We start from the raw sequence: 26,853 nt of genomic DNA, 5'->3' as shown, positions 1-26,853 counted from the left end.
CAAGTTGGATACAAGTCTCCGTTTTCTTTTCAAAGCTCCCTTATGCTGAGAGGAAGTAAGAACAGAATCAGACTGCAATCTAAACACAAGTGCCTGAACTCCTTTTCCATGAAGAGTTTCTATAGAATTCCACACTGCCTTAAGCACGACCCCACTCTTTCTCTCACTCTTGGGAAAGAAAAAAGTGAAAGATGCATCCGTGTAATTGACAACCTGAGTACGACCCCACCAAGGTTAATACATAGTTTATTATAATCATGTGGGAATTAAGCACACAATTAGAAGTCTTTTCTACACAATCTAACGTCATTTCTGACTCTGTTATCTCACAGCCAAAATGAAGTTACTTTTCCCTTGTAAGCTCCTAATGTATTTTGTTCAAATCACTTTAAAACATAAAGGAACCTTAAAAAGCAAACAAAGGTTGATGCACCAATAAACCACTTATGCCCGATTTTGGTAAGTCTACATAGGCTCTAATTATTTGGTCATAATGTAAACAGATTGCATAGAAATAACAGATACTTGATTCATAAAGCCCACTGTTGAGGCTTTCATGATACTGGCTCTTTTAACATGAGAAGAGGCAAAACGTGAAGTTCATTGCCGCAACATAACCGATTTCTACTTTGTTTTTCAAAATGTGTTGTCCCTGAGCTGGAAGGCAGGCTGGGAAGAGCCTGGGGCTCCCAGGAAAAAGATGGGGTGGCTTCATCCAACAGTGCCACCTGCACGGTGAGGCTGGGGCTGAATATCAAACTGTGCTGAATTGCAAGGAGTTTCCCCAACAAGTACTATTTCCACAACTTAATTTTAAATTTCTTTCTCACCCAGACTTTTCTGAGACAAAAAATGAGTCTGTAAGAGGGACCCAATCTGTGTCACCTTTTTATCCGCCAGCTCCTGTCACAATGCCTAGAATGTAATAGTTGCCAAACAAATGCCTAATTAAAAATCTCTCCACCTGGGGCATCTTCACAAACAGTCTACATGGGCTATCTTTAGTGCTAACCCCACAACCAAAATTTTCCCTCAGTAAAAGAAAAATGACTGATACGGTTTGGCTGTGTCTCCACCCAAATCTCATGTTGAATTGTAATCCCCAGTGTTGGAGGTGGGGCCTGGTGGGAGGTGATTGAATCATAGGTGATTTAGCACCAACCCCCTAGTACTGCCTCGTGACTGAGTTCTCACGAGATCTGGCTGTTTAAAAGTGTGTAACTCCAGCTGAGCAAGGTGGCTCATGCCTGTAATCCCAGCACTTTGGGAGGCTGAGGCACCTGAATTCAGGAGTTCCAGACCAGCTTGGCCAATGTGGGGAAACTTTGTCTCTACTGAAAACACAAAAATTACCCAGGTATAGTGGCACATGCCTGTAGTCCCACCTACTTAGGAGGCTGAGACAGGAGAATCGCTTGAACTTGGGAGGCAGAGGTTGCAGTGAGCTGAGATCACAACACTGCACTCCAGCCTGGGTGACAGTGAGACTCCATCTTAAAAAAAAATAAGAAAGAAAAGTGTGTAATCCCTCCCGCTTTGTTCTTTTCCTCTTGCTCCTGCCACATAAGATGGATTTGCTTTCCCTTTGCTTTCTGCTGTGATTTTAAGTTTCCTGAGGCCTCCCCCAAAACAGAAGCCTGTACAGCCCATAGAACCATGAGCCAATTAAACCTCTTTTCTTCGTAAATGACCCAGTCTCAGGTATGTCTTTATAGCACTGCCAGAATGGACAAATACAATGACTTAGCAAATATTTTTATCTTCATGTAAATATAAGGCAATGGAAATGGAACGCTTCATTTTTTTTAGTAAAGGTATTTTAAGTATCAATACAAAGAGAGGAAAGGAAATTTGAAGAAATGGGAAAATACATTCTCTAGAATTTGTGTCACCTTGGTAGTGACAGGCCTATCCTATAAATCCCACTGACAAAGTGAGACCTAGGAAAGAAAAACACATTCCCAAGAAGATCTTCTCTTCCTTTGGCCTTCATGGCAGACAGAAGTGACTTTCCCAACAGTCTCTGTTTCAGCTCAGTCAGGTTCAACTGCACTGCCCTGAGAAGATGGACAGCAGTTGGGAGACTCAACACTTACTGGCACATTCCCTGCTCTTGGTCTGTGAGGTTTTATTCCCATAAATGGACCCAAGCATGTATTCAGATGACAATCTGTCCACCCACAGATGCCCTGGGTGACTGATGCGGAAAAGCAGCCCTACCCGTGATTACTGTAGGCTTCACTGAGGCCACATGGCATGGACCTGTGCCTGCCCCCCTTTTGGGGCAGGGAGTGGTATGAACTCACATGAGGATTTCTGAAGCTGGGGGTTCCCCGTGGCTCAGAAACAGGCCCAGAAGTCAGCTGGCTATCAGGACACCAGGGACCAACCACACTCCTACTCATTCCTAGAAACCAGATGCTGTAGGCTGCCTCCTTATTTGGGGAATGGATCTTTCATTTCATAACAGGTTAAGAGGATTTTATATGCAAAGTCCCCAAAAAGAAATTCACTGTGATGCCTAGTTAACTATCCCTAACTTCTTTTCACTGATATTCTCAATTTGCTATTCTCCAGATACTGTTCCCTGAATTAAATTCTGTTGATCTTTTTCACTCAAAAAAGTGATGAGTTATCTCCAGAACATTGATTTTCATCAACCTTGAGAGTAACACTGCCTTTATATATTATAGTGACCAGAATGTTCTGTACATTTCCACTGCTTCAAAATTAAGTTTGTAATAATTACTTGGACATAAGACCTGCCACTGACTCATGCTTTATAAAAATGATTTTAAGTCCATGCGTGTAGCATTACCCGGATATAATTCTCTAGAAAGAGAATTTCCATTTTATTCATTTATTTAATTTTTGCAAACAATTTTAGAGGCAGGGTGTTAAACTGATTAAAATTTCACAAGACTGACATTATTGCTTAAAGTGCTTGAATTGGTTACATTTTTAAAAATTAAGGTACAGATTATTTTAAATAAAAACTACAATATTTTTAGCAACAAAATAATAGGAATGCCACACAAATACAGTAACTATTTTGGTTACACAGAAATGGAAGCCAAAAATAAATTAATGTAATACTGGAAAACAGAAATTTAATTAGGCAGAAAAGTAGGAAATAATTTTCCCTGACCCATGCCATTTACATGAGTTCATTACAACAGTGCTGATAAATGCCTTGACCATATAATAGCAAACAAGGGCAAAACATTTAGTGCACAATATTTTAATACACATGAATATACAAAGTTGATCAAAATGCAATGTTGAAAGATAAAATCCATCTGTAATAAAGCTACACTCCAATATCTAAAATAAGCCCTAAGCTCCAGTTAGAACATAGATCATTATTCGGCATGCCCATGAAATTAAGGGTATCCATGAAAATAAATGCATAGGGACCATTTCTGACATTTTTTCCCCATTTTATCTTAAATCCAAAATATACCAGGCCATAAAACCAAATATGACTGACTTCCTATTCAAACTGATGCCCTGCTTGTGTTGTGCCTCACTCTCTTCAGACCAGTCCACTTCCTATGACCATAGAAGGGAAAATGCACCAACACAATAGGACTGGATGCCAGCATTTTACCAACATTTACTTTTAAACACATGATTTTTTAGCATTTTTTATGCCATAACCTAGAGGCTAAACTAGTAAGTAACCAATAAAGCAAATGTTCCTTCTGTTTTTTTTTAAGTGTAAAACACTGTAACTTATTTTATAACACCCAGCAGTTAAAAGAAATACAGCAGGCCTACTCACTTCTGCAGATGACATAGGAAATCCTTGGCCGTTGGAGGGAATACTGAGGAGCCTTTGGGCTATTGCTGACCTCAGAATGGTCTCACATCTCCCACACCATTTCCTGTTTTACACTATGAATGAGGGATGTAAACTAAAAGTGTTTGCATGTTACTGTCTTTACATAAAGAGACATGATTGGGAAAAACTTGTAGCTGCCTAGTGTTTGTTTCATTTATTGAGGAGGAAGAGTGAAAAAATTAGCAGATAGCTCTAAATTTTAAAAAGCTGATGGAGTGTTGCTGGAGAAGTGTGTTTTGGTCTTTTTCCAATCTTCTTTTTCTGCACCACACAATTGTTTTAATGTCTTTGCAATATTTTCTTATACTTACCCTTTTTCGTTCCAAAAATCTATCCATGAATGCTGAATTTTAACTGACTCTTTCTATTAAAAGGAATTACTTTGATTAAATCACTGGGACAAACATTTTGCACAACCAAATAGAAAAGAAATATCCTGAACTTATGACTGAGCATTTAAACATTACTTCTACAGGCTTCCAATTGAAATATTTTTTCTAATAAATTAGCTTCAACAGTTGTTTCAAAGATAATTTTAATAGCTTTTCTTATGAATCAGTTCCAATATATTAGACGCCAACCATCATTTTCTTAAAACTTTGTAACTTGCAGTCAAATATATGGATTCTATGTAGTACAAACATTTTCCTACATTAATCACCTTCAGTCGGAAAGTGCCTCTCCTTAAAAGGAGACAAAGACTCACCTTCCAGGTAGTGATTACTGCGTAAGTTTCATGGAGAGAAAAACAATGCTTATAAATGTGAAATTGCCTCTAAACAAGGCAAGGTACATTTCCATCACTGTATAAAACAATAACATGAAGATCACCCTGTTTTGTCTTCTCCAGTGAAAAGTAAAACATTTCACTTCAAGCATAAACAAATGAAATGTTGGCATGCTTACTTAAGTTCTGAGCAATAAACAGTTCAAGATATTTCAAAGATAAGAAATCCAGTTTTCATCTAGATAAAGTGCTATCCTCTTCATTGTTGCAAAATGGCCACTAACATTTTCCATTTCAATTTTAGTTCACATTATGCCCAAAGTTTGCATGTTCATTAGCGGATGCATTAGGTAACAAAAATATGTTCACAGTTTATTATAGTGTATGGAAGTTACGTGACTTCCAAAGGAAGCCAAGATCTAAGACTCAAAAACCAGTTCAACGGCAAAACACCAAACGACCCTTTTAATTAAAGGTACCAATATTCAAATGCTCTAATAAATATATATATAACAAAAGTGAAAAAAGTAACTATAGTGAGATGAGGTTCTTCCAAAAAAAATTCTGTCTTGTCAAGCATTTTAGGAGTCTGAGCCAAAGAAACAGCGCCATTTTGTTCATTCCTCCCCCTGCCCACGGACACTTCCTTTGAGCCACCTTCATACCCAGCTAACTCTGGTATTCCCTCTAGGGAAGGTTCTGTATCAGCCCTGGGACTCACCAGTGCCTCAGTAAACAGACGGACTATATTAAAAAGTTAAGTTGTACAATGTGCTGATGGCTGGAAAGATGCAGTACCTTTGTTATTCCTGATAAGGAACAATGCCGTGCTGACTGGCTAAGGGGAGGTTTGCCAGCCCTGCAGTCACTGGCTGTGACACATCAGCAGGATTGGAAAGATACCTTGAAAAGCTTAGCAGTGCCGGATATAGGATAAATACAATTCACAGGGCCTCACAAAAGTGTCACTGAAAATAAACAACATAGAGTTATTTTCCTGAAACTTGGGTTTTGGTAGAAAGGTACGAAAATAACTTTTCATTGTCCACAAAAACTTCCCCCTCTTGGCTTTGCCTGCCCTGAGCCTTCTTAGCCCCTGGAATTCTAATGGCTAGGTCAGCACAGCCTAGTGCCAATGCCAGCCAACACCAGCCACCGAGGACAGCTTCTCTTCACCCTGTTTCATGTGAAGGATGATTTTAGTATTGAGGTTACTCACTTTTCAACATTTTCACTTGCACAAACTTAAAGCTACAGTTGCACCCCTAAAAGGTGAATATCTACCCAATTCTTCTGTCCTTTTATCAGAAAAGAGGCAGAGAAGCTGAAAATGGGTAGCAATGCTTCCAGGGACAAGTTAAAGGAATGCACTGTAAGAAGACCCTGGAAGCCACAGAAGTTTAGCAAACACCTAAAATAGACCATAGACATTCATAGGAAATGTCATTCTAATACAGCCAGACATAATGAATGGCATAGCTTTCACCCAGTCCTAAAATTAGCAACTGTTATTCATACAAATCAGACTACAATCTGATTGCAGTTAACTCTACGTCAGACTGAAATAAAACCAAGAGTAGTGCTGCATGTAAAAACACAAAAGGAGAGAGTCTAACTCAGCCAGACCATTGAGACTCAGAGTGATACCATTAGTGGGCCACTGGGGAAGAAGAAAGACTGCAGAGAAACCAGGTAATAGTGCTTTGAACATTTTCCCCCACTTGACTCAGTTCCACAGTTCTTTAAGTTACTCTCTTGACTGATAGAATAAAATATATCCAGATTCTGAATTTTTTGATATATCTGATGTCAGGCCATAGAATTCTTCAATAGCTTGAGCATCTATTTTCTGCAATAAAGGAGAAAGAAAACAATACAATTATATAATATGATTCCTGGGGAAAGGAGACAAAAACTAATGGAATATATATTAAAATGCAAGGAGGACAATTTGTTATGAAATCATGATTAGGAACTTTCAATAGCAAATGGAGAATTCCACAGACTTGGCTGAAGGACATCATCACATAAATTGTACATCTCTGGGAAAGTAGGCAACGCCTTCATGCATTAGCAACCCTGTGTGGGCACTCTTTGAAGAACAAGACAAGACATCTCCCAAATGGTAAACCGATGGGTCCTGGAAATAGCCTTAAGTCTTTCTGGCCACCAGAGTTTAGTGTTATTCCACTTTTAGTGTTATTCCACTAAAACTGCTACCCTAGTGGGTTAAAATAGATCATGTCTTTGAGTGTAGAATTCATTCCAGCTAGTATTCTTTTATAACAAAATCAATACATAGAATGTATTGGTGTAATATAAAGATTTCCAGATCCAACAGACTGAAAAAAATACTTTAAACAATAATCAATACAAGAAAAATTTGTTATAATAAAATAATTTTAATAGAACTTTGAAGTCTATTGTTTGCCCTGTATCAGAGGGGGCTTTAATCATGATAGAAACAAGACTTATACTTAAGTATGATTTACGGTGGCACAGATAGAGAGACCCCGTGTCTATGGCTGAACCATAGAGAACACTCGTCGGTAAGTCCGTGATCACACCCCTTCTCCCTTTCCATGGAGCACGGGGATTAGCAGAATTTGGTTTTGAATAGAAATTTAAGTTGTTTTCAAATTACATTATGGGGAAACAGGCCTATTTTAGAAAACATCTATATGTATACGTTCCCTGAAATACTATTGATGCTCTATGACTACTGGAGAATAATCTGCAAACCAACCTCTACAATGTCATCATCAAATAAAAGCCAGAAGCCATGACTTTTCACGATAGTGATATAATGCCCACGATTAGGACCACTGGAAAAGAATAAATAAAAGAAAGTCAGCAAGTTAACATTTATCTCTTTATAAAACTCTACTTAGCTCTTTATAAGCAGTGATTCTCTGGGAAACAAACTATGTCATCAGCATAAAGAACTTGGAATATAGCTCATGTCTATGTTCACAACACTATGCTGGACACGGGAATACAAAAGTGGACAGAAGAGATGTCTTCTAAGGACTCATAATCCAGCAGCAAAAACAGACACTCAAATTCAGTAAATATTAACAAAAAATTACTCTCTACCTATTCTGTGCCAGGCCCTATTCTAGCTGTCAGGGGAAGAAGCAGTGAACAAAACAAAGACCTCACTTACTTGGGACTTGGGGTAGGGGTTAGATTGGTAATATACAAACTAAACTTATAAATGTATGTCAAGCGGTGAGAAGTGTCACGGAGAAGGATGAAGCAGGGTAATGGGATATGAGTGATGGGAGGAGGTAATATTTGATGGAAAGTGAAGGGAGGCTACTTTGATAACGTGAGCAGAAGGAAATGTCCCTGAAGGAAATGGCAGGGGTAGGGGTAGGGGTGGGGTTGGGGTCAGGGCATGGGGAGAAGCCATGTGACTCTGGGATGGAAGTTTCAGAAATAGGGAATAGCAAGTGCAAACGCCTGGGGTGAGTGAGTAGCACTTGGTGTCTTCAGGAACAGCAGAGAGGCCAAAGGAGGTCAGAGCAGCAGAGTGAGCGAGGAGAGGAAGACAGGAAGGGGCTGAGGGGCAGGTGTAGGAATCGCAGGTAAGATTTTAGGCTTTGCTTCGAGCAAGCCAGGAAGAAATGGGAATTTTAAGGAGTTGCATGATCTGTGTTTTAGAAAGACATTAACAAACCAATAAGCATAGTAACAAGTGTTAAAAAGCCATATACTATGCTATACGGAAAAAAGCAGAAAGGACAACTAAGCAGCTGTCACTATGTAGTTAGGTTAGATTTGCACGAGTGAGGAGATTTTAATCCTAAACCTAAAACTGTTTTTTAACGCACTGTTAAAGTTGAAAAAGCCAAACTTTCCCCTTTGTTTAACCTCTTTCAACACAAGATGATGCCAATGATCTGTTCCTGCCCTTTCTCCAGCCTCCTCCAGCTACTGTCTCCCTTTCCCTCTGAGCTCCAGCCCATCGGGCTCCTTTCACACGCCACCCCCTTCACATTATGGGCCTTTGCATTGCTGTAAACTCTGTCAGAGATAATCCTCCCCCAACTGCATTATTTTTAGCCCTCAGCTCAAATGTCACCTCCCCAAATAAATCTCTGCTGACCACCTCACCTGAAGAGGTATTTCCCATCACTCACTCATCTCCCTGTTTATTCCTGATAGCACTGATCAAAATCAAATTATCTTGCAATGGTTTGTTTTTGGAGGTAGCAGGGCAGTGTGTTTACTTGTTCATTATCAGTCTTTCCAGATAGATTATAAATTTTGTGAGGGCAGGGCCCCTGTGCTGTGTGTCTTTTCGTTACTCTATCTTCAGATCCCGGCATGGAACCCAGAAAATATGAGCTTAAAAAAAAACTTGCAGCAGAAATCAATGCATGAGGCTATGCACCTGTTGTAACTGTGGGCCTGCCTTCCTGGCATGGAAGGGAAGGCAGGCCCAGCTCCCTAACCTCAAAGCTTTCCAGTGCTACCTGGAAGCCACCCAATCCACATGCATAGGCCAACCCTGCTCCACACAGGAGAACAATGCTACTTCTGTGGGGAGGAGTTTGCAGAATCCTAGTTAGTGGCATGCATGACTTGGCACCAACTGATTTCTGCTACCAGGGCTCTTCTGACCTTGTGCTCACAGTACAGAAACTGACCTTAGAGAACCCAGCCTCCCGCTGGACGTCCAGTTCCCTCACCTGGGTCTCTGCCAGTCCTCCCAAGGATTTGAATTGGGCACCCACAGAGACCCACACTGAAAGTCCTGTGTACCCTGTGCAAGGGGTCCTCCTGTTCACACCACCCCTGCCACCCACTTTAGCCACAATGCCCACCAGGTCCCAGGCTCTGCCTGCCTTAAGACCTTCCTGAACCCTGCACCAATGTGAGGCCTCACCCAGTGCTCAAGGCTAGGTTCCAGGTCACTGGAACACTGTGTTCTTCAAAAGAATAACAGCTCTTCTTCAGGGAGAACACCACAAAACTGGCATATAACTAGCAAATAAATACCATTTTACTGAGAATACAAGAAAACATCCAGTGACTTAAAGTTAATACATGCAGGATAAAATATGGGGTGCTTCAGATGTAAAGTTACAGTTTCTGATGCCATCTACCCTAGTACACAATTAAAAATGTATCAATCTATTCCTGCGCATGGCAATGGTAGTCTCCTGGTAATGGTGTGTTCACCATAATCCAATTTTAGCAGATGGCGGAGAAAGACTCTTACTCTGTTACACACCCCAATCTCAAACCTACGAGGGCGGGGGAAAGCTGTGCCTACTCCCAAGACAGAACATACACCTGTCCCAGCTGAGCAAAGAATAACAAACAGGTGAATTTTCAATATATTTTTCTTCCCTTATACCAAATTATGGAATAAAAAATATCTGCTCACACTTTGGGAGGCCGAGGCGGGCGGATCACAAGGTCAGGAGATTGAGACCACGGTGAAACCCCGTCTCTACTAAAAATACAAAAGATTAGCCGGCGCGGTGGCAGGCACCTGTAGTCCCAGCTACTCGGGAGGCTGAGGCAGGAGAAAGGCCTGAACCCAGGAGACGGAGCTTGCAGTGAGCCGAGATCGTGCCACTGCACTCCAGCCTGGGGGACAGAGCGAGGAGACTCTGTCTCAAAAAAAAAAAAAATTCTGCTCAAAGGAATTTCGACAAAATGCTTTGCCTTTCCATATCTAGAGGCCTTCTCTCTCTTATCTTTTTTCTGATTATATACTTATTACAGAATGTTGGGGAAAGAACAAAAATAACAAAGAATATTTTTTGAGAATATATTTTTAGTCACTCAAAGTGCCAAAAAAATATTAAATTTGATCCACTGCTTCCAGTCTTTATTTACACATCTTAAAATACTTTTGAGATCATACTATAAATGCAACTTGGCTTTTTAAAAATTATAATCATAGCATAGACATTTCTCCATGTTATTTCAAATTCCTCATAACCATCATTTCCATGCAAAGGAGATTTATTAAGTGATTTCTCTCATGATAGAACACTTAGATTTTCATTATTGGAATGCTCTTTATTTTATGTGTCTGCAGGCATGTTTACATATTTTTTGTGATGATCAGTAAGAGTTTGGAAGATATCCCAAAAGTACTGAGTGCCACGGCCCAGGAAAGGTGCAGCTGGGTATACTTCAGCGAAGGGGCAACCCTTACACTTACCCTGTATGTCTGCTTCCAGTCTTGCCCTTACCTGCCACAGTGAACGACCACAGCAACCAGGTCATACATGCGGTCCAAGTTCACCGCATCACTAGAGGTGTTGAAGAGCCGGAGTTCCAGAGGGAAGACCACACGGTAAGACAGCTTGGTGTATCTGTGCAGCTGCTCCATGTACTTGAACCGCTTTAGGTGCAGGGCCAAGATCATGGGCAGCTTTTTTACCCTCATCCTAAAAAACCATGAAATAGAAAATCAGTTGTACCCAACACCTATTAGGGTAAGAGAATACACTGTCATCTGCACAAACAGAATAAGAGGAAGTTCTATCCAACTCCAAACCAGCAAACAACCAAACAGTTTGCAAGGATAAAAGTATGTTGGCTTATATAGAGCTGACTTAACCTACATCCCTGGCTCCCAGGAGCATCCCAGCAGGAGAAATCTACAACGGTGTGTGTCTATTTGTTGAAAGGAGATGTTTCAGAATTTTTGTACAAATAAAAATAGGTTGTGCAATTGTTCTCCACCACTGCCCTGTGCCTTCCAGAGAGAAATGATACTTGGACAGTCTACCCCCTCAGATGATGGAGAGGAGGGTTGAGAGCTTTTGAGAACAGGAAGATGGGAGGAGGACAAGGTAGACGGTGCCGACTGCTGGACTTAAGGTTCCGAGGACTGGCAGGAGATGTATGCTTCTGACACACACTCTTGGGCACTGGGACACCAAGCGTGCCAGGCTCACTCTCATTCCGACCCTTGTGATCTTGGGCAAGTCACTTCCCTTCTCTAGCTCTCAGTTTCCTCATTTATAAAATGCAGGGGTTGGTTTAGGGCTACATTTCGCAAACTGGGTGCATGAGAGCACTGGAGATGTTAACAGATGTGATGTTTCTGTGGCTAAGTAAGTTTGGATGATGCTACTTTCTGCTTTGAAGATCCTAAGTGTACATTACCACATTGAAGATTTTGAGAAATCCTGCAGTAAAGGAATTGTTCTGTTGTTTGATGTTGGACTTCCTAAACTTATATAAACATAGAAAGGTTTTTTACTAGGTGATCGTTAACATTCCTCAGTAAAAAGTCACAAAGATAACAGTTTATGCAGAGTATACTGCTAGAATAATGGGTCTTCCAGTTATCTTCCAGGCCCCCATTCCATGAATGTCCTGAATTAAGTGTAAATGCCGTGTAGTTTGCATACATTTTTAATGCATAGTATGTGAAAAGGACAAATTTTAAAAGAATAGTTTTAAGGAATCTATTAAGGAAAAGCCCTGTTCATACAAATAAGCAAGTAAGACAACACTAGAGAAATAAGAATTATGGGGAACCCCATATTTTACAGGAACACATGACATTGTAATGTATAAACTCCCCAGGGCTGAACGAAAAACATCTTAATGCCACAAAGGAAGACCCAAGGCCAGTCTTAGGCAGACTGAGGTTATAAGGATGGGGGGCAGACGTGAGTGACCTTCTTTACTAACAAAAGATATCTACCTGCCTCCTTGAGGCCTGCCTGCTACAGTGACTAACCATCTGCAAGTTTTGCAGCAAAGAAAAGTGTACATGTTTGGAGTAAACGCCTGGGAAGGCTGGGCAGAGAAATGATCTCAACCTCAGGTCTAAACCCCTGAGGGTTTTAGACAGCAGTACTGAGCATCTGCCAGCTGCCTTGAATACTCCAGACCACTGACAAGATAGATTTAACTCACGGAAGCATTTGCAGGATGACTGAAATGGCAACTTTCCTGGCTTGTAGGAGCAGATTAATGGGGAACAACTGGTTATTCCAGATTTTCCAAGAGCTGTAACTGTCTGGTGTGCAGAAAAGATGGTGCAATAACTTACTTTCTTATCACCGGTTCTTTTTCTTTTTCTTTTTTTGATACGGAGTCTCACTCTGTCACTCAGGCTGCAGTGCAGTGGTGCGATCTCAGCTCACTGCAACCTCTGCCTCCTGGGTTCAAGTGATTCTCCTGCCTCAGCCTCCCGAGTAGCTAGGACGATAGGCGCCCACCACCACACCCACCTAATTTTTGTATTTTTAGTAGAGACGGGGTTTCACCATGTTGACCAGGCTGGTCTCAAACTCCTGACCTCAAATGATTGGCCTTCCTCGGCCTCCCAAAATGCTGGGATTATAGGTGTGAGCCACTGCGCCCAGCCTCTAATCACCTATGCTTATAACTGATGTGTTAATAATTTCCTCATGAGTCCTTATGAAATGATATATATTTTTTAAACTTCTGTCTCTAAATAAGAGGTCCCAATGTTTAAGCAATACAAACAAAAATAATATTGGGTGTCTACTATGTGTTATATATTCTGCTAAGTATTTATATAATTTACCTTTAATGTCAAGAGAATAGTGATTACATTTAATCATTACTTGTTTATCTAGCATAGTATCTGGCACACGGCAGGGCTCAACAAATATTTGCTGAATGACTGAATGAATAAACAAATAAGTAAACAATCAGACAGACAACTCTCCAAGTTGTCCTCTCCAAGGTCAGCATTCTTATCCCAGTTTCATTGGTGAGGAGGGTAACTGACTTCCCCAAGGTTCCATGGCTACAAGCCCAGGAAGTTGAGATTGATTCAAAGCCAACCCTGCTGGGCCCCACAGTCTAGATCCTTCTCACCACACAAAGATAACCCTGAGCTAAATCTTTACCTACCTTTTCTGGGCTTCTTGTTTGCTGCAGCATGTTTCACAATAATATTTTTGTTCACTACACAGTGTTTCTGTGTTGCTGAAGTCTCTGTAGAGAAAAATATTTTCTTCTTTAAAAAATGTCCAAATCTACTTGGTATACCATGTTTTAAATCCCTCAATTAACCTGTAGGGTAATTTTTAAATAAAAATGGGAGAAGTAATTAAAAAAAACCCTACTTAAAACTAGGATGGAAGAGAAACTACAGGATAAATAAAAAGAAGAGTGGGTGCCATTATGATGGTAGACATGTTCTTTTCATCAAATCAACAATTTACCATGAGAGATTCAAATATAGTTTTATTTATGGGATATATAAAGGCAGATACAAATTAGGGTTTCCAACTGGATTCAGAAAAAAACCTCATGATTTAATGGTGAATACCTATAAGCTAGAAACTAAAATCATAATAGAAAAATGCTGTTGAGTAAAAGCTCACCATAAACACTAAAACTTAGGTCCAAAAAAGTAAATCAGATAATATGCAAGGTGACATTATTGTGTAGTTAATGAAAAACAGTATTTCTCTGGTAGTCCGTATTTTCAAAGAGCACGAAAGTAAAGATAATGAAATTTAAACCATATACAAAACTGCCCTCTTACTAAACTAAAGAAATCCTGAATTAATCAGATGACCACCTCCTACCAACCATTGCTCCCCACTGCTCCCCCACCAGAGGATATGAACTTTTGCCTGCCCCCTTTGGAGAACAAAAGCCACTGTGTTTGTCATATGTGTATCTGCCTTATCTTGAGGTTCTACTCTGCTACTTATGTTTTTATTTTTTAAATGTCATGGTTTTTCATTCTTTTCCAGCCATCGAGATTCTACTTAACATTTCTGTGGTACTGCTTCAAGGGCTGAAAAGAACATCTGGACTAACACCCTACAGTTTTGAAAAATTCTGGGACATTTCCTTGTTCACAGAGTGTCCTAGCACCACAATGACCAGATTTTATTAAACATAAAATGTTATTTAAAATGTGTTAGGTGATTCTACCACTTACACAGAACACATCAAAAGAAAACACGGATTCTTTCATTCATTAAGTCCCCAAATGTTTCCTGCCAGTCCTCTGGGATAGATTCTGGGGATCCACAGAGAATAACTGCCCTCATACGGTTCACACTTCAACAGAGATGCGTGCAAATGAACCACTGACAACATGAAACCATCAGTGCAGCTTCAATAAAAAGTATTACATGATTCCCCTGCTGAAACCCTCCAGCAGTTTCCACTGCACTTATCCACCCTGCCTCCTTCTCTCTGCTTCAGTCACACTGGCCCTGGGATATCCTCTTCTTACCTTAGGGTGTTTGCAGGTGCTATTTTCTCAGCACTGAGAGCTTCCTCCCAGAAGCTTCCATGGCTGGCTAACATGGTTGTTCAGCACTCAGCCTAAACATCCCCTCTTTGGAGAAAACTTCTCTGGCCACTTTGTCCAAGCCTATCCAGCCCCTATCACATTGCCGTCTTATTTCTTCCCAGCATCTGAAACCAATCTTCTGTTCATTTGATTACTTGCTTCCCCTCTATGTGGGCAGTGCGCTTGTCATTCCTATATCCCCAGCACGACACACAATGGAACGCATTAATATTTGTTGGTTGAATGAATGAACCAACAAAGACAGAAGCAGGTGTAAAGTCCAGGAGAAAGCACAGAGAAAGAGGGAAAGTGTGCCAGGTGAACAAGCAAATAAGAATCAATGACTCCAGAGAGAGAACACCGCAGTGCAGAGTCCTGGAGGTAGGGAATAGCAGCAGCGGTATATTAGTCTGTTCTCATGCTGCTAATAAAGACACATCTGAGACTGGGTAATTTATAAAGAAAAAGAGGTTTAACGAACTCACAGTTTCACATAGCTGGGGAGGCTTCACAATCACGGCAGAAGGCAAAGGAGGAGCAGAGTCATGTCTTACCTGGCAGCAGGCAAGAGAGAGCATGTGCAGGGGAACTCCCATTTATAAAACCATCAGATCTTGTGAGACTCATTCACTACCACGAGAACAGTATGGGAAAAACTGCTCCCATGATTCAATTATCTCTGCCTGGACCCTCCTTTAACACGTGGGAATTATTACAATTCAATGAGATTTGGGTGCAGACACAGCCAAATCATATCAGGCAGCAAGTCACACAGCCTGGAATACGCTACCAAGACACCAGCATGAACCCTAACCAACAGTCTCAACAAAGAAAAGACATAATCAGGTAGTGCTTTTTGGAAATTCCACTTTTGACAGCATGGTAGAGGGGGGATTGGAGAGGGCTAAAAGGCAAGAAAGCCATTAGAGTGCAAATGTACTAAACTTTCAGATTTCAAGTACGTGGTATATAAAACAAACTCATACTTAGCTGATTGAATATTTCAATTGAGTAACTGCTGTGGAATCTTGTTTTGGCTGCATGGGATTGACTGGAGTGGAACCAGGGAGCCAGAGGCAGGGAGGTGAGTATGGGCGTTATGGAGCTTCATATCCTCCCAATGTCTACTGTAGACAAGCCGTACTACCAAGCTAAAGGGTCACAATAGCCAAAGAAAGGCCAGCAACAAACAGGGAATCATTCATTCCTACTCATTCTTATTTTTTCCAAAAAGTTATTTGATTTGTACACCCAGACAGATGGAAATATAGCAGAAGTTAATACCTAATGTAAAGACCCATTTTACAAAGAAGGTCGCTGACAGAGTAATGCTCTTAGGGCATCCATGAGTTGAGAATTAGAAAATGAAGGTAAGTTAGAAGAAGGGAAGGACCCCAGCAGTAAATGCTGAGGCAGAGCAGCTGTCAGTTAATGGTCTATACCTGTTAGAACAAAAATGGGCAACAATGGTGTAGGAAACTCTTCAATGAGAAAGACAGAGGGGCACTTGCTCTCTCCAACACTTGGGATAAATTATCAAAGCATAGAGCAGAGGTTGGGAGAAAAACACAAAATTCTTTGTGTTGCTTTAAAAAGAGGCAGAGCAGCAATAAAATATTACTTAAAAATACACTTTGGGGCTTGATATAGTTTAGATCTATGTCCCCACCCAAATCTCATATTCAACTGTAGTCCCCGATGTTGGAGGTAGGACCTGGTAGAAGGTAACTGGATCATGGGGGCAGAATTCTCATGAACGGTTTAGCACCATCCTCCCAGTGATGTCCTCGCCATACATCGTGGTTGAGTTCTTGCGAGATCTGGCCATTTAAAAGTGTTTAGCCCCTCCTCCAACCCCTGGCTTCTGTTCCAGTTATGTGATGTGTCTGTTCCCCCTTCACCTTCTGCCATAATTGTAAATTTCCTGAGGCTTACCCAGAAGCCAAGCAGATGCCAACACCATGCAGAACGATGAGCCAATTAAACCTCTTTTCTTTATAAATTACCCAGTCTCAGGTATTTATTTATAGCAACGTGGGAATGGACTAATATAGGGCTGCTCCAAAAGTAGTGAGTTATCTCAATTGATGGTTCACAGTCAGTTATAGATCAAACTCCTTGTTCTACTTTTTTCTCCATTCTCAGGAAGGAAGGAAGGAGGGAAGGAGAGAAAGAGAAGAAAGAAAATACACTTTGGGAACAAATCTAATAAGAAATGCATGCTTTTACAAAAAAGGCACTAAAGCCTTATGCAAATATTTTAAAACTTAAAAAATGGAGAAAGACTCTTTTTGGGGAAGGCTATCATTTATTGTAAATACAGCTATCGTGTCCAAGTTAATGTCTATCTTTGATACATTTTCAATTAAAATCTTCTTTTTCACTCATCACAATAATTTAAAATCGATATTAAAAACCCTCAAGTAACACTTCCCGATAATTTCCATGTCATGATCCACACAGAAATACTACCATGAGAAACACAGTAGGATATACTGACGAGGCTGCTCCTATGGCTGGCCATGGGGCTCTGGCACTGCCAGGCCCTCCTAGCTTCCCAGGAACCGAGGAGATGAATACATCTAACCCATTTTCCCTGGCTCACCAGTTAGGAAGTTTTATTCTAGAATCTAGTGCAGTGGTTCTCCTCCTGCTCGCCTGGCTGCTCATTAGAATCATCTGGGGAGCTTTAAACACAATCCCAATGCCCAATCCCACAGCCCTCAACCCCCGACTCTCCCTCTATTCAATTACATCAGAATCTCTCCAGGTGGAACCCAGGCATTATTGTTCTTAAATCTTCCAATGTGCTGCCAAAATGCCAATGTAAAGGCAGAGAGTCATTACTGCAATGCTTCCCAATAACCTGGGGATATTGTCGGCACTGGGAGAATGGGAATTTAAAATGAGAGGAAGATAGAGGAAAGGGAAGGCGGTTTTAGAGCACTGAGCATTTGGAGGAGAAAGGGGAGATTCTGGGAAGGAGTCATGGGGAGGGTCTAAGGCACTCAAGTGGAAGACAAAAATAACCAAAAAGGCCATGCAAGGATAATTAAGATAAACTTCACATAGTTTAAGTTTTTGCCTGAGGCCAGCCCTGAACTTTTCACAAGGAAAAAACATCTTTCTTTCTCAGTATTCTCCTATGACACAAATGGCTTACTCTGCCTAAGACACAGTACTGAGGTTTGAAATATTAGAATTATAGCTCAGCTACCACACAAACTTAATGGTTTCTCCAGATCTATATCCTGAATTTAAACACGATTTATATCATTTCTCTGGAACAAAAGTTCAGTGAAAATACATTATAATTCACCACCTAAAAACTTTTTGGAAGAAGGTGCCAGAGATCTTACATTCAAACCCCACTATTTTAGCTTAATTTTTTAAAGTTATCGAAATGAAAGAAACATATCAGAAGAGAAATGCAGACATAACATTAGAGAAGAAAATTCATAATTCTAGTTTAAAAAACAAATCCTCAAAAATGCAATCCACATTAAACCATGAAAGGGGCCAAGCAAGAGCCCACCCTTCCTTCTCTTTTGTCTCAGAGACAGAGAAAGCTAATGACTCCACTGGCATCATTTGCTCCCTGCATCTTTCTCCCGCAGGTCCTTCTCCCATCACGGAACTCTGAGTGGTGAGTGGCAACACCTGGCAGGCTTCTCTTTCTGCTGTAGAGGTGACATCTCACACGCATGTTAGGGCAGGTATAGCCGAGTTGGTCAAGGTCTAGTTTAGGTGTGATGTAAAACAAGGGAGTGGGAGGCACTTCAGAGATATCAGCCTGCACAGTGCAATAAGACAGAGTCGAATGTTTAAAAGGCATTCAGAGGCTACTTTATACTCACCCACCCTAGCCTGAACATTTCCAAGTGCCTCTAGCCTGACTTCACCAGGTATGGATAACCAATATACACATTTCTCCAGGAAAAAAAATTATGGAAACCTAAACTTCAGTTCTATTTCTTATAACAAGGTTTCCCAAAGGTTGAAATTATCACCAGTCACTTAACACTTCACCTGGCTGATCTCAAATCTACAGCCACTGCCACCTACTCTTTTGAACAGTTCAAGTAATTCCTGGAAAAGACGGAATGTAGCCAACCTCCCTAACTCCAAATTCTCACCAAGGAGGAGAATGGGCATATAATGGCCTTCTCCCATTCCCTCATCAAAAACTAACGGTGGTACACCCTTAACGTTTTCCACGGCCTGTGATCATAAAACCTTAGGAAATAAAAAATGGCTTATTTTCACCGGAACGTTAGGAACTGATAATTGTTTGGCTCTGTGTCCCCACCCAAATCCTATGTTGAATTATAATTCCCAATGTTGGGGGAGGGACTTGGTGGGAGGTGATTTGATCACGGGGGTGGATTTCCCCTTACTGTTCTTGTGATAGTAAGTTCTCATAAAATCTGGCTGTTTAAAAGTATGTAGCACTTCTCCCTTCACTCTCTCTCTCCTGCCACCATATGAAGATTATGCATTTCCTCTTCACCTTCTGCCACAATTATAAGTTTCCTCCTGTATAGCCTGTGTAATTGTGAGCCAATTAAACCTTTATTCTGCATAAATTTCCCAGTCTCCAGTATGTCTTTACTGCAGTGTGAGAACAGACTAATATAGAAAATTGGTACCAAGAGTGGAACATTGCTAATAAAGATACCTGAAAATGTAGAAGCAACTTTGGTACTGGGTAACGGGCAGAGGTTGGAACAGTTTGGAGGGCTCAGAAGAAGACAGGAAGATGTGGGAAAGTCTGGAACTTCCTAGAGACTTGAATAGTTGTGACCAAAATGCTGATAGTGACACGGACAGTGAATTCCAGGCTGAGGAAGTCACAGATGGAAATAAGGAAGTTATTGGGAATTGAAGTAAAGTTCACTCTTGCTATGATTTAGCAAAGAGATTTGTAGCATTGTGCCCCTGCTCGAGAGATCTCTGGGACTTTGAATTTGAAAGACATGATTTAGGGTATCTGGTGGAAGAAATTTCTAAGTAGCAGAGTGTTCAAGATGTGTTCTGGCTGCTTCTAAGTCTATGCTCGTTTGCATAAACAAAGATATGACCTGAAACTAGAACTTATATTTAAAAGGGAAGCAGAGTATAAAAGTTTGGAAAATTTGTAGCCCAACCATGTGGTAGAAAAGAACAATCCATTTTTAGGGAGGAATTCAAGGCTGCAGAAATTTGCATAAGTAAAGAAGAGCCAAATGTTAATAGCCAAGACAATGGGAAAATGCCTCCAGGAAATTTCAGAGACCTTTACAGCAGCCCCTCTCATCACAGGCTTGGAGGCCTAAGAGGTGTGAGAAACACACTCACCCATCCAAACCCAAAGAATGGACTTAGAGTCACAAAGAACAGTGGAAACAAGACTTTTAACGGTGGTCTTGCAAGATCGGATGTCTGGTAGGCAGGCACACCAGGGGCAAGTACAGCAGCTAATTTCAGTAGCTAATTTATCTCCTAGCACACAAGTCCCTCCCCCAGTTCCTCAATGGTTGAGTACTATAGGGTTACAATCTTCCCAGACATTGCCTAAGTTTCATTATTCCCTCATAAGGTCATATCCCAGTCCCCTTCCCTGCTTAAGTTTCAATTTCCCAATAACAAAACTTTCTTCCCTTTTATGTGCTGACCCCTCCTCTATATCCTGTTCACTTATAGTGACTTTCTAGGTGCCATGAGCTGTGCAGTTTGTCACAACCGCAGGCTGGCTGACAGTACTTAGATTTATTATGCCTTAAAAACAAAACATTTAAAATGTTTTCTCACAGAGGGAAAAATGGTTTCACGGGTCAGGCCTAGGGCCTCCACTGCACCATGCAGCCTTAGGACATGGCAGCCTATACCCCAGCCACTCCAGCTCCAGCTATGGCTAAAAGGCACCAAGGTAGAGTTTGGGTTGTTGCTTCAGAGCATGCAAGCCCTAAGTCTTGGCAGCTTCCATGCGGTGTTGGGCCTGTGGGTGTGCAGAAAGCAAAAGCTAAAGTTTGGAAGCCTCCACCTAGATTTCAGAGAATGTATGGAAATGTCTGGCTGTCTAGACAGAAGTCTGCTGCAGGGGCGGAGCCCTCATGGAGAACCTCTACTAGGGCAGTGCAGAGGGGAAATATGGGGTTGAAGCCCCCACACAGAGTCCCCACTGGGGCACTGCCTAGTGGAGCTGTGAGAAAAGGGCCACTGACCTTCAGACCTCAGAATGGTAGATCCACCAACAGCCCACCCTGTGCACCTGGAAAAGCTACAGGCACTCAATTCCCGCCTGTGAAAGCACCTGCAAGGGCTCCTCCAAAGCCACAGGGGTGAAGTTGCTTGAGGCCTTGGGAGCCCACCCCTTGTGTCAGTGTGCCCCGGTGTGAGACATGGAGTCAAAGACATGGAGATTATTTTGGCACTTTAAGATTTAATGACGCCCTGCTGGGTCTCAGACCTGCATGGGGCCTGTAGCCCCTTTGTTTAGGTCAATTTCTCCCTTTTGGAATGGGAGCACTTACTCGATGCCTGTACCTCCCATTGTATCTTGGAAGTAGCTAGCTTGTTTTTTATTTTACAGGCTCATAGGTAGAAGGAACTTGCTTTGTCTCTGATGAGACTTTGGCCTTGGACTTTTGAGTTAATGCTGGAATGAGTTAAGACTTTGGGGGACTGCTGGGAAGACATGATTGGTTTTGAAATGTGAGAAGGACATGAGATTTGGGACGGAACAGGGGCGGAATAATATGGTTTGGCTCTGTGTCCCCACCCAAATCTCATATTGAATTGTAATCTCCAATGTTGGGGGAGGTATCTGGTAGGAAGTGACTGGATCATGAGGGCAGATTTCCCCCTTGCTGTTCTCAAGATAGTCAGTGAGTTCTCATGAGATCTGGGGGTTTAAAAGTGTGTAGCACTTCCCCCTTTGCTCTCTCTCTGTCCTGTGGCTGCTTCCCCTTCACTTCTACCATGATTGTAAGTTTCCTGAGACCTCCCTAGCCATGCCTCCTATACAGCCTGCAGAACTGTGAGTCAATCAAACCTCTTTTCTCCATAAATTACCCAGTCTCAGGTATGTCTTTATAGCAGTCTGAGAATGGACTAATACAGAAACTCATGCTGTAAACAGAAACATTCAGAAGAAAAAAGAGGCCATCATGGCCTGTAAAACTCTTTGCAAACAAAGAAATTACAAACTTGTCCTAGACACCTGGACACAAGCAGAAAAGCCAAACCGATAAGAAGCACTCAGGTAACCATCAGTGCCAGGGTGGGGAACACTCAGAGCCCTGGGAAATGGGAACGCAATCAGCCCCCAGCTCACACAATACATTACACCCAGATGAACCAAGAAGCTCTTCCAAGCTGTTGTTGGTGCCTTTTCCCTGAAAGATGGCTTTCTAACTGCAATCACCACAGCCAAATCCCTTTAATCTATTCTTCTAAAAGGTTCCAAATAACCTGAGCTCCTGAAATAAAGGTTCTGTCATCTGGCTCTTACTCATAAAAATTATGATACTATAACAATGTCTCTGACACCCTGCTGGAACACCCCAAGCCTTGAGGAGGCCCATGCTGACCACCTGGTCTACACAGGCACCTCCACTACCAGCCACTCTTCAGACTTGTTTTATTTCCTTCAAAGCAATGATCACTGTCTGTGCATTCCCACTAGAATGTAAGTGCTGTGAAAGCACAGGCCTTGTCAGGTTCACTCCTCTATCCCCAGTGTCTACAACACAACCAGGCAAATTATAAGCACTCATGGCCTCCTGTTGAAAGGAAGAAAGGCAGAAGGGAGTGAGGGGCTCAAAGGGAATTACATCTTTACAACAACTCTGAGCACATTTTCAATGCACAAGTCAATAAAAATGTCTACAGTAAACCTGGGCAAACATTACTGTTACACTCAGGGCTCCTTATCTTCTCTTCACCCTCATGAGAAAGAATTTCTTTCCATGGATGATCTCCTAGAATGCTTAAAAGATGGAGGAACAGGCAACTTCCTCATTAGTTCTCAGCCCAAAGTGCATAATATTTAAAATAATAAAATAGATTATCTTACAAAAAGAGTAATCGTAGGCATCTATAGCCTTTACTAACTTAATTGTATGAGAGAGAGAGACTGTGTATGTGTGTGTGTGTTTATGTGTGTGTGTGTGTAAGAAAGAGCAACACTGATTGATGAAGGCCAAAGCCTACATCTGCATTAAAGAGTAACATTTTATTTTTAAATTTAACAACCAATTACTTCTATTTTATGCTCTTTTTTCTCAGTGGGACTCTTCTCCAGACCACATAATCTCTCTTGGGAAAGGAGAGATAGAAAATAATACGATCATATTGGTTTAAGAGGAGGGAAGATTATGTCCTGAAGAAATACAGGATTTTCTCTCCCACTTAGTTACAAGCCTGATCAAAAGCTCACACTGCCTCAGAGTTCATAAGGTTACCTTAGACAGTGGGTAATGGATGTATTCTGCTCCACATCAACAGAAAGGTCAAGAAAATCTTCATCTTTGCTACTAACCTGAAACAAAAACAGGAAAAAATACATTAGGCATGAAATATGTAGTAGATAACACTTTGAATATGTATAGGTAATCATTGACTGCAATAAAAACCATAACTGCAGTTAAAGTCCTGCATGGACATGTATACTCATTGGCACCCAATTACCACAAAAGCAACTCAATCTAGAGAAAATCCCAAATTCTCAATTTAACCTCATCCCTATCCCAGTTTTGACTCACAGCTTTTAATAGTTAAAACTCAACCAGATTTCTCTTCCTCTCCATTCATTTCTCCCATTGTTTCAAAGTAGGGAGTATTAAATATCCATATAGCCCAGATTGCAGAGTGATAAAAAATGGAAATGGAAAAAGGACAAGAGACTTACAAAATCTATCACCCTGATGATCATCCCTTGTTGAGCTGTTTCCACTTTTTGCCAGTCCCTTGAAATCACTCCCTTTCTCCCTTGCCCCATCATTCAAACCATGTGGCAGGCCAGGGAGCCTGACAGGCAATGGGCTGCAGAATCGCACTGACCACACATGAAGCTGTTCTTTGGCCAGGAAGTGGTCATCACATGCAGAGCCCTGTGCTGTCCATGACAATGACCAGACCTGGGGCTGGCCTGGAGCCTGGGCTCACACAGGCCCGCCATACTGTGGGCAGTTCTCAGTGGTGCTGGTTCAGTGGCCCCAGCTGTCTCTCAGCCTTCAACAGCTCACCCCACACTAATTCTGGATCTCATATATCTCAAAGCTCACTGAGTAAGTGCTTACTTTCCACTAATTCACTGACAACCCTGGAGTTTTACTGCCTTGTTCCCGGAGTAGCAGAACAGTTGGCAACAACCTTCAGGTGCTCAGTCAATTAGCAGCAAAATGAAAACAACATTCCTTTTAAAGTGTGACAACTACCCTATGACCCAAAATTCCAGAAGTTATCTGAAGAAACATTCAGAGATGTGGATGCTCTCTTTTATACTTTCAGAGGTACACACGGGAGCCAGGCGTCGTGGCTCACGCCTGCAATCACGGCACTTTGGGAGGCTGAGGCAGGTGGATCACTTGAGGTCAGGAGTTCAAGACCATCCTGGCCAACATGGTGAAACCCCGTCTCTACTAAAAATACAAAAAATTAGCCAGGCATGGTAGCACGTGCCTGTAATCCTAGCTATTTGGGAGGATGAGGCAGGAGAATTGCTTGAACCTGTGAGGCAGAGGTTGCAGTGAGCTGAGATTGCGCCACTGACTCCAGCTTGGGTGACAGAGTGAGACCCTGTCTCAAAAAAAAAAAAAAAAAAAAAAAAAGTACACACGGGAATAGATACTGAGACACAAGAATGGGTATTGCCTAGATCTGTATCCTGTCTCTGCCACTTATAAAGTCGATAGCTTCAGGCTAGTTACTCAGCCTCTGTTTCCTCATCTGTAAAGTGGGGACAGCAACAGTGTCTATCTCATAAAACTGTTGTAAGGAGGAAATAAGATAGTACATGTGAAGTGCTTTAAAAAGTAAGGACTCAATAAATTAGGAAGCGGTAAAAAATTTTAAGTGGCCTAAAATGGTCAAAAAGTTGGGAATGGCTTTCTACATTGTGGTTATCATACGAAATGAAAAAGTAGGTTATACAACTATATATAATTTAATCTCAATTTTGTATTTAAAAAAAAGGCATCTTTATACTTACACACATGCATCCCCTCCCTTGGCATTCTCTACCATCTTGTTTTAATTTTTAAATGCCATTTATTTCTGCCATGGTAGAATGCATTAGTAGCCCCAAATCCTCACCATTGCCTCTATTGGCTTCTTTGTCATATGGCTTCACAGATACTCTCATCAAGAGGTGATTATGTTTTGCCACCCTTGAGTCTGAGCGCGACCATGTGACTTGCCTTGGCCAGTGGGATGCTAGAAGGCAAGTTACCAGCAGAAGCCAGAACAAGCATTTGTGAAACTGCTCTCTTGCATCACCATAAGAAGGATAATCCCAGGCTAGCCTGCTGCTCCCAGAAAGAGAAGAGATCCATGGAGGAAAGCTGTCCTAACTAAGGCAATCCAGCCAAGCCCAATCTAGAGTAAAACCCCTAATGATCTTGCAGACATGTGAGTGGGCTAGCTGAACTACAAATACACAAGTTCAGCCGAGTCCAGCCTAGACCAGTCGACCACAAGCCAACCCACTATTGCATGAGTTATAATAATAAATGACAGTTTAAGGCTCAGAGTTTTGGGGTGGTTTGTGACAAAGCAATAGATTACTGATACAACTACTTATCCTTTTATATGTTTTACTTTTATATGTTTACTGTCCATCTCCCCCTCACTAAAATGAAAGTTCAAAAGACTGGCTTCCATAGTAACTAAGATCCTAGCACACCAATACTCTCCAGAAAACTAGAAACTATAAACTCACATAACCAAAAACTAAAAGCAGCTACCTGAAGGCACTGGAGAGTGAACACAAGCAAGCACATGGGGAGTCCACACTTGGAGGAGGATAGCCGTACACAACGAGTTCATGGTTTCATGGCCTTTAGCTGGGGGTGCTGAGGGGGAAACGCAGTCTTCCCGGTCTGCAAGCCGGAAGACTAAATCTGGGAAACCATGCCCACTGGAAAAAAAGGAAAGAGGGTATCTCCAACTCTGCCCACATGTGGCTGGCCCCTGATCCACCCATGCATGGAATACACACAAAGCAACTTGGATATTAACAAAATGGCTGCCACCCAAAATTCAAGCTGTCACCCAAGAAACATAGTGAATAGTTTGGATCCAACCAAGATAAGTGCCTGTTAAAACTAAAGAAACTCAATATGCATTAAAGAAAACTAACAGAATCTGGCTGGGCGTAGTGACTCACACCTGTAATCCCAGCACTTTGGGAGGTGGATGCAGGTGGATCACTAGGTCAGGAGTTCGAGGCCAGCCTGGCCAAGACAGTGAAACCCCGTCTCTACTAAAAATACAAAAATTAGCTGGGCACGGTGACAGGCACCTGTAATCCTAGCTACTTGGGAGGCTGAGGCAAGGGAATTGCTTGAACCTGGGAGGTGGAGGTTGCAGTGAGCTGAGATCTTACCACTGCACTCTAGCCTGGGCGACAGAGCAAGACTCCATCTCAAAAAAAAAAAAAAAAAAAAAAAAAAAAAAAAAGAAATCTAACAGAATCCAGTGTCTCTGCCATTTAACATTCTCAATGTTCTGAATAAGATCCAAAGTTACAATATGTGACAAATGACTTACCTAAGACATTCTTAAAAGAAAAAAAACTGAGACCAATCCTGGGATGACCCAGATGTTGGAATTAGCAGATAAGGATTTTAAAGAGGCCATTATAACTATCAACAATAAAATAAAATATACTCACAATGGATCAAAAAACGTGAAACTCCAGTAGAGAAATAGAAACAATAAAAAAGAATCAAATAGAAATTTCGGAACTGAAAAACGCAATACATTGAATGAATTTAACAGCAAAGTGGAGGTGACAGAGGAAAA

General features: G+C 41.5%; 1 protein-coding gene across 3 annotated transcripts in view; it reads right to left on the bottom strand.

The window, feature by feature from the left end:
* Positions 1-228: 228 nt before the first annotated feature.
* The window catches only part of USP46 (ubiquitin specific peptidase 46), a 72,554-nt gene continuing 45,929 nt past the window's right edge, over positions 229-26,853 (bottom strand). For 2 of the 3 annotated variants that reach the window (XM_007998723.3, XM_037989441.2), the window contains 5 exons: positions 23,292-23,368; positions 13,443-13,526; positions 10,790-10,987; positions 7,318-7,396; positions 229-6,420 (listed from right to left, as the gene is read on the bottom strand). In XM_007998723.3, the coding sequence (XP_007996914.1) occupies positions 6,319-6,420; positions 7,318-7,396; positions 10,790-10,987; positions 13,443-13,526; positions 23,292-23,368 (540 nt within the window). In that variant the 3' untranslated portion in view covers positions 229-6,318. The remainder of the gene's footprint in view (positions 6,421-7,317; positions 7,397-10,789; positions 10,988-13,442; positions 13,527-23,291; positions 23,369-26,853) is intronic. The other variant, XM_007998726.3, reaches the window with a different exon arrangement.

The sequence above is a fragment of the Chlorocebus sabaeus genome, chromosome 7, assembly GCF_047675955.1.
Source record: "Chlorocebus sabaeus isolate Y175 chromosome 7, mChlSab1.0.hap1, whole genome shotgun sequence".
In the NCBI taxonomy this organism is placed as follows: domain Eukaryota; kingdom Metazoa; phylum Chordata; class Mammalia; order Primates; family Cercopithecidae; genus Chlorocebus; species Chlorocebus sabaeus.
Note: the sequence above shows the minus strand (reverse complement) of the source record. Positions and strands in the feature narration are given on the sequence as shown.